Below are 8,345 nucleotides of genomic sequence, written 5' to 3'. Positions count from 1 at the left end.
CGGCTGGACGTGAAGCGGCGTTGGGACTTCGCAACGGACCTTTACGGAGTTCCACATCTCTCTTCCCAGGAGAGATGGTGGACGCTGCGGTGGACAGACGGCGCACTGACGACAGTGACCGTCTGGTTCACCAGGCAGTCTCGAAGGCTTCTGGGCAGCCTCGGACTGCGGCCAAGTCAAAGAGCTCGGCTAGCGCTTCCTCGGTGGCTAAGACGGTAGCTGCGTCGAAGCCCCGGGGAAAGACTCTGTCTTCTTCGACTTCTACAAAGGGGAGCCGTAACCAGCCCTCCTCCTCCCGTGGAGGCTCTGGGAAGAAGTCGAAGAAAGGGGGGAAACGCTAGGGACGGCGTTCCCCCATCACCTGCTGCCGGAAGTGGGGGGGTGCCTGGCCAGCCATTGGGCAACTGGCAGCGCTACGGCGCCCGAGACCTGGATTGTAGATGTCCTTCGGGAGGGATATCTATTTACCCTTCGAATCTCGGCCACCCCTCACCTCCAACCCGGTCCAACAGCAGTCGTACGTTCCAGGGTCATCGAAGGACGTGCATTGAGACAGGAGATCAGACCATGCTGATGCAAGAGAGCTGTAGAAATCGTCACGGATCAGTCACCGGGGGGCTTTTACAGTCGACTCTTCCTGGTGGAAAAGTCTAACGGGAGGCTGGCGCCCGGTGATAGATCTCTCTCCTCTGAACCGGTTTGTTCGCCAGACCCGGTTCACGATGGAGACGGCACGTTTCAGTGCTCGACTCCCATCAGGGAGAACGATTTCATGTTTTCAGTGGACTTGAAGGATGCGTATTTCCAAATACCCATTCATCAGTCCTCCAGAAAGTTAGTCCTCCGCTTCATCCTCGACGGGACGGTGTACCAGTTCAGGGCACTTTGCTTCGGTCTCTCAACCGCCCCACAGGTGTTCACGCGAGTGTTCACTCTGGTGTCGGCTTGGGCCCATTCGCACGGGATACGTCTGATGAGGTATCTCGACGATTGGTTAGTCCTGGCGAGCTCCCGCTCACAGTTGCTACAGGACAGGGATCGACCTGCTCGAGTTCTGTCGCGATCTGGGGATCGTTATGTGAACTTCGAAAAAAGTCCGATCTCGAGCCCAAGCAGAGGATGAAGTACCTGGGTATGCTGATCGACACGGTAGCAGGGCGAGTCTTCCCCGCAGACTCGCGGATCAGCAGATTCAGGGAGGCAGCCAACCAGTGTTCCTGTCTCGGCAGGAACAGGTAGCTCAGCGATGGCAAGTCGTGATCGGACACCTGTCGTCACTCGAGAAGTTAGTCCCTCACAGGCGTCTTCACCTGCGGTCTCTTCAGTGGAGACTAAGGAGAGTTGGTCACAGGCGACAGATCCCCCCAAGCTTTCCAGTGTCACTGACACCGGAGTGAGGCAGGACCTAGCCTTGGTGGCTGGACGACAGGAACCTCTTAAGAGGAGTGCCTCTGCGCACTCACCCCCCGGACATGCAGCTGTTCTCAGACGCATCGACCGAGGGATGGGGCGCACACCTGGAGGAGTTGCTGACTTCAGGAGTGTGGGACGAGAACGACAAGCACCTTCACATCAATGTACTGGAACTCAAGGCAGCGTTCCGCGCTCTCCAAGAGTTCCAGGACCGCTTGATGGGACACTCAGTGGTGTTGATGTGCGACAACACCACGGTAGTGGCCTACGTCAACAAACAGGGGGGCCTAGTGTCTCTCCGTTGTACCAGTTTGACTCGGCAGGTGCACGAGTGGGCCGAGGCACACTCAATAGAGCTGTCGGCACGCTACATTCCAGGGAAGAGGAATGTAGTAGCAGACACGCTCAGCCGTCGGGATCAGGTGATAGGGACCGAGTGGTCTCTACACCAGGACGTGGCGGAAAGGCTCTTCGACCTGTGGGGGCGACCAGTTGTGGATCTGTTCGCCACCCGGCACAACAGGAAGCTCCAGGTGTTCTTCTCGGCCGTGCCGGACCCATGGGCAGCTGCAGAGGACGCTCTTCAACACCCGTGGGACAAACCTCTTTCGTCTATGCCTTTCCCCCGTTCAGCCTGATTCGCAAGGTGATCAGTCGAGCACTGGTCACCCCGAATCTCAGGAAAAAAAATGATCCTGGTGGCTCCCAAATGGCCACAGCCATTTGGTATCCGGACCTGCTGGCTCTTCTCGCAGGAGAACCGAGAGAGATTCCCCCTTGGCACACCTTCTCGCCCAGCCACACGCGAGCGGTACCACCGAGCAGTCCAGTCCCTACGTCTTCACGGCTGGCTGTTATCCACCATCTCTTGCGAACGAGAGGCTTTTCTCGTAGAGCAGCAACAGAGATGGCTGGAAACGTCCGTCAGTCCTCTGCAGCTGTGTACCAGGGGAAGTGGGCCGTCTTCTGTGGTTGGTGTCGTAGACGGGGTCTATCTCCTCTCAGAGCCACTCTTCAGCAGGTAGCGGATTTCCTCGTTTTTCTTCGCCGAGAGAAGCGAGAAGTCCTCTCAGTCCCCACAGTCAAAGGATACAGAGCCGCCCTGGCTCTCGTCCTGAAACTGAGGGGATTGGACATCTCGACTCGTTCGAGATCTCTGCTTATGAGGAGCTTCGAAAGGTCTTGCCCACCCAGGGAACTCAGGCCCCCTGCGTGGGATGTGACTCTCGTCCTTAGGAGTTTGACTCGAACACCGTTCGAGCCGCTCCGAGAGTCGTCAGACAGGGATCTGACCCTCAAGACCCTCTTCTTGCTGGCCCTGGCATCGGCGAAGAGAGTAGGGGAACTTCATGGTCTTTCCTATGATGTACGACACTCCAGGGGATGGGGATCTGTGACGCTCGATTTCGTCCCGAACTTCGTTGCGAAGACTCAGAAAACCGTCGGTCCCTGACGACAGGTTCGAGTCCTTCACGATTCCCTCCCTAATGGAACTTCACCGATAATGATGCGGATGAGATGCTGCTTTTGTCCTGTGAGGGCGTACGGCGCTATCTGAAGAAAACTCGACACCTCAGGCCTGAGTGTCGACGCCTCTTCGTTAGCACCGGGGTAACCAAGAAAGAAGTATCCAAGAACACTCTTTCATTCTGGCTGCGTGAGGTCATCAGGAGGGCGTATGAGGCTGATGGTAGTGACGACATCCGTACGTCCCGTCCGAGAGCTCACGAAGTCAGAAGTATTGGCCCCTCGTTGGCGTTCAGTAAGAACTTCTCCGTGGCGCAGGTCCTGAAGGCAGGGGTCTGGTCTAACCAGACCACCTTTACGTCCTTCTACCTTCGGGATATTGCCCACAGGTCCTTGGATACCTTTTCCTTGGGACCCGTGGTGGCTGCTCAACAAGTTGTGTAGCAAACCCAGACCCTCGCAGGCTGAAACAGCATCGAGTCCTGGTGTGACTGTGTGGATGGATGTGTGAATGAGTGAGTGACTGGCTCCCTCTCCGTTTCTCCTCCTCTTACCTGTGGGCAGAGGGCCACGGTCGTCACTACGCTGGATGAGGACGAGATGCATGGTGAGCTATATGACAGAGCCCCATCCTATCCCTTTCACTAGGGATAGGAGCAGAATATCCACCACTTCCTCCTACAAGGGGGGGGAAGTGGATGCCTACAAGAGTCAAACCCATGACTTTATATTTGCTCCTGTACAGGAACAAGTTCTTACATTGCTGGTACGAAGAGATACGCTTGCCTCTCTCTTAGTACTCGGTCCAGAGGTCTGACCATTGATCCTGCGGCGTGCACACCCCGATCAATCGGACAGAGGCTTGGATCCCTCCCTCGCTCTTACGACCAGGGAGATTTCCAAGGTTGGGCGAACACCAGTCTGTTCACAAAAGACTCAGATTCCTCCCACCAAGAAGTGAGTCTTCCTATTGTAAAAGGACCGAAGGTTTGTATGCCGTGTCGGAACAAATGACAATTTGTCCAAAATTGCATTTTTCCTAACTATACAAACCTGAGGTCCTTTTACACATAGCCCCAACCCTCATGCACCCCTCACTCTGCAGTTTTTGCTTGGGCCAAAAGCAAAAAAAGTGATTTGTTTACCTCCCAGTCGCGCGCGCGCACCTGTCGGACAAGCAGTTAACTACCGAACCCCTTGTCCGAAAGCTTACGACCTATCCAGCTGCCGCTAGTACCTTCCTATTGTAAAAGGACCTCAGGTTTGTATAGTTAGGAAAAATGCAATTTTGGACAAATTGTCATTTTATATGCTGTAATAATTGATTTACTTATATTATATCCCTCAATTTTACTACTGTTTTTCATTTGTCCTTTTTTCCCATCTTGTCTGTTTCTCTGGTACTCTTTCATAGGCCGACACGAGCTGAGCCCAGAAAAGGGATTTTGACGTAGGAAAATCTATTTCTGGGTGATTGGTCGTGTCGCCCTATGAAACCCACCCTGTATTGATTGCCCCCCCCTGCAGGACAAGATGTTCATAGATTAAGGATGACCGCTAGGGGCGCTGCTGTCCATGGCGTCCCCTAGTAGTAGTAGTAGCGGCCACATCGCCCGTTGGTATCAGCTCTCTCTGGTGGGGATTTTGATTGGAAGGTCTATTGGTGAATGTCTCGTGGTAGTGTTCCCACTCGCCCCTATTCTCATACCGACACTTCTTTTAAAGAGTGAGCGAGTCAGTTTACTGACATTTTTGTTTTCTTAATTTTGTTTTTCTCTGGTAATTTTAGATTAATTTTACCTAGAAAGAATGATATTAAGGATCCTTTCATAGGGCGACACGAGCCAATCACCCAGAAATAGATTTTTCCTACGTCAAAATCCCTTTAATGGTATACTGAGCCTTTTTGGACAGCCTGCAAATGAAGACAAAAATTGTTCTTGCCATGGCTTCACTGTGAACACACTCAACGTATTTCAAGTGCAATTTGGAGTTATTTAAGAATGAAATGTGTATAGTTACATACAATCAAATGAGCATGGTGGAGTTTCATTTTGTGATGGCAGTAAGGATAAAACCACTGATTACAAGGTAAAAATGAATTTCAGTTCAAACCATGACCCCGGGAATAAGACATCTCATACTTTCACTAATATAGGCAACAAAATGTTGTTTTAGTGTACTGATTACAACTGCAATCATGAGTAATATCAATAAACGTTACAGTTCCTTACTTATTTTGAAAAGGCTCAGAATTCTGACTCTTGATCATGAAGCTCTTATACTCCAATCAAGTTGTCAGAGGCAGGGCACTCCTACTCGCTTTTACGACCAGGAGGAATAGCCCAGGTGTGCTGAACTCCAGTCAATTCTGGAAGCTCACTCAGATTCCACTCACCAATCAGTGAGTCTTCCTAATGTAAAGGACCGAGGGTTTGTATATCATGTAGGAACAAATCACAGTTTTTTTAAGTGAATTGTATTTTTCCTAACTATGCAAACCTGAGGCCCTTGACATTAATGCCCACCTCTTGCCACCCCTCAATCTGAAACCTGGGCCGAAAGGCAAAGTGGTGTGTTCACATCCAGCCGGGCGGGTCTACCCACCTACCAGACAGTAGCTACTGCCTAATCACCTTGTTCAAGAATTTAATGGCCGTGTTCCAGCTTCACCGTAAAGTAATTCTTAATGTAAAGGACCTCAGGTTTGTATAGTTAGGAAAAATACAAATTGCAATACACTCCTTGAACACTTGAATTAGCCGTGGTCATTGACCAGCCCAAGTATATATCCCCATAAATTTACCCACAAAATGGGTAATTAACTGTCAGCACTACCAACGCTGCAGGTAAAATCTTGTCAAATGAGGTACCTGAGGTACCATTGGCAACACTGATGCAAATATTGGCTGACAGAGGGCGACATCTCCAATTGTTATTAGTTCGCCGTGCTGTGGATGTGTTCCCACATCAGGCGAACTTTTGGTCATTTAGCCCAACCCTCTTTTAAAGAATTTTTTAATTTGTATATCAGATTACGACTTTGGCCTGTTAGTAATGTCTTTTCGCCTGGATTTATGCTTTATTGACTGGCTAGCACTTCTGCTTCCTCTTCTACAGCTTCAACAACTGAACCATCTACTGCTGGAGATGTTGGCGCTCATTGGTTCTGCACATCCTGCAAGCGCAGGATGAGTACCCTCAAACACGATCAACATTCCCTTTGTTTTTTATGTAGGAAGGTTCAGTGTAGTATTAGTCAGAGATGTGACGAGTGTATGTCTTGGTCAGTAGGTCAAGTAGAGGATTATATGAAACACACAAAATCCTTAGCCTTGAAGGGTAAGCTCAGGTCAGGATCAGCTGTAGTGGTACAATCAGTAGATAAGGAAGCGTTAGAGTCAGAGTTATTCAAGAAGTTAGAGGACAGGTTAGCTATCATCCAGTATGTCTAGCCTATTTTCTAGCCTGAAGAATAAGTTAACTGAGACTAGAGATAGTGGTAGTAGTAGTATAGTTTATTCTAATCATTCTTTTTCAGCCGCCCTGCGTGTTCCAGAACCAGCCCTAATGGGTGCCAGGGGTCGTGGAGGACCGCAAGCCTCGAAGGTAGGTTCTGCCCCCCCCCCTCCCCCCCCCCCCCCCCCACCCCCCATCCTGGTGCAGTGCGGAGCAGGCAGTGTCAACAGCAGATTTCCCCTTTTCCCCTCTAGGTGTAAGTTCTGAGGTTGATGTAGGGATAATAAGTTAGGTAGTATTCAGGAAGAGAAGTTAAAGGTGCAGGTTTCTTCGGGTTCGGATTCTGTTGTGGTTTCTAGTGTGACGGTTTCATCTTTGGATCTATCTTTGGTTTAATTCCTGCTTCAAGTTCTTTGCAACAGAGGGTTTCTAAATTCGTGGTTGGTTGTTCGGGTGTGGTTTCGGGTTTGTCGGGTTATGAAGTGTTGGCTAGTGCTCCTTCGTCTTCGAAGGTTCCTTTTCCTTCTATGGATGAGTTTGGTTCGTCTCGTGGTGGTGGTAATTCTGATGATCAGGTTTTCAATTTGGCTCAGTATAATCCAGATTTGTTGGGTTTGTTGCAAGGTTATAGATTACTAGTTAGGCAACATTTCAATTTTGGGTTTTCCAATATTCACTATCATGTCTTGAAGAATTTTCCTGAGTTTGCTAATGATATTTGTTAAGATTATCAAGGGGGGAACAGAGTCAATATTTTCTTTCTCTAAAAACTATGGCCTCTTCTGCTGCTTCTGAGTTTTCTTTTCCCCCAATTTCTTCTAAACCTTTTTCTAATGTCTTTACACAATCTTCTTTATCGGGTCATTCTTTGGAGGTCGCTTCAGAGCCTTCTCTCACTCATCCTGTTTCTTTGCCATTAACACAGCAGAGCTAAGAATTTTCATTGGTTCAGTCCTGTAATGGGAGGTTTTTGGTGGCTCTCTCTCTCTCTCTCTTTGGGGTTGAAGGAAAGTTTACTTTTGGCAGGGTTGTCTTCTTTAGCATCTTCCACGGGTCCTGTAGTTTCTCAGGCTTCTGGTCTAGATGCTTCACAGGCGGTTGCAGAGTCTTCCTTAACTCTGTATTTTGTTCATGAAACTTACCTGTCAGATATATATATAGCTGTATTCTCCGACGTCCGACAGAATTTCAAAACTCCCGGCACACGCAGTGGGCGGCCAGGTGGTTAGTACCCATTCCCGCCGCTGGGAGGCGGATATCAGGAATCATTCCCATTTTCTATTCAGATTTTTCTCTGTCGCCGGTCGGTAAACAACTGTTTACAGACCTCCGCCTAGGATTTTGAAACTTCTTGTGCTAACTTGAGTATTCTGATTGACTTTTGGTTTTGATTTGGCTTGTTGGCTTGGCATACGTGATAGTGGATTTGATTTGGATTAGGCTTTGACTTTTCTTTGATTACGATGTCTGGATCTAGCTCTGCTAGCTTCAGGGTGTGTAAGGTACAGGAATGTAAGGTGAGGTTGCCGAAAGCTTCGGTAGACCCTCATTCAGTGTGCTCGAAATGTCGTAGTCATGTATGTATGTTGAATGATAGATGCATCGAGTGTGAGCAATTGACTGAAATTGAATGGAAGGCATATGATTCTTACGTGAGAAAGCTTGAGCGTGATAGAATCAGGAGGTCTTCCTCTAGGAGTGCTTCAGTGAATAGAAGTCAAGGTAGAATTGTATCTCCATTAAATCCTCCTGTAGATGTAATTCAACCTAATCCTGTTGTATTGCCTCCGAACAATCAGGAAGTGTCTGCAGAAGGAAGCGTATTATTTACGATCATGGAGTCTATTCGCGCCTTGGAATCTAAAGTGATTGCTCTACAGTCAAATGTGAATTGCAATAAAAGTGTTAGTGCATCTAGTGTTGTGGAAGGGGGTCCAGATCGGTCCATAATGCCTCTAGGCCTAGGCCCCTGCCGGACTCCCAGGCCTTAGGGAGAGGGCAAGCCG

At 49.2% G+C, this 8,345-nt stretch overlaps 1 protein-coding gene across 3 annotated transcripts in view; it reads left to right on the top strand.

Annotated features, from left to right (window-relative positions):
- Nucleotides 1–8,345, top strand: part of LOC135196245 (AP-4 complex subunit beta-1-like) — an 88,626-nt gene that overhangs the window by 7,669 nt on the left and 72,612 nt on the right. Inside the window, exon 1 of one of the 3 annotated variants that reach the window (XM_064222925.1) lies at nt 6,313–6,489. The exons of the other annotated variants lie outside the window; for them this stretch is intronic. Within the exon in view, the coding sequence (XP_064078995.1) occupies nt 6,328–6,489 (162 nt within the window). The 5' untranslated portion in view covers nt 6,313–6,327. Of the gene's footprint in view, nt 1–6,312; nt 6,490–8,345 lie in introns of those variants that run through there. 3 annotated transcript variants of the gene reach the window in all.

Source organism: Macrobrachium nipponense, chromosome 17, assembly GCF_015104395.2.
Source record: "Macrobrachium nipponense isolate FS-2020 chromosome 17, ASM1510439v2, whole genome shotgun sequence".
Taxonomy (NCBI): Eukaryota; Metazoa; Arthropoda; class Malacostraca; order Decapoda; family Palaemonidae; genus Macrobrachium; species Macrobrachium nipponense.
This window is presented reverse-complemented; position numbering and strand designations above follow the sequence as displayed.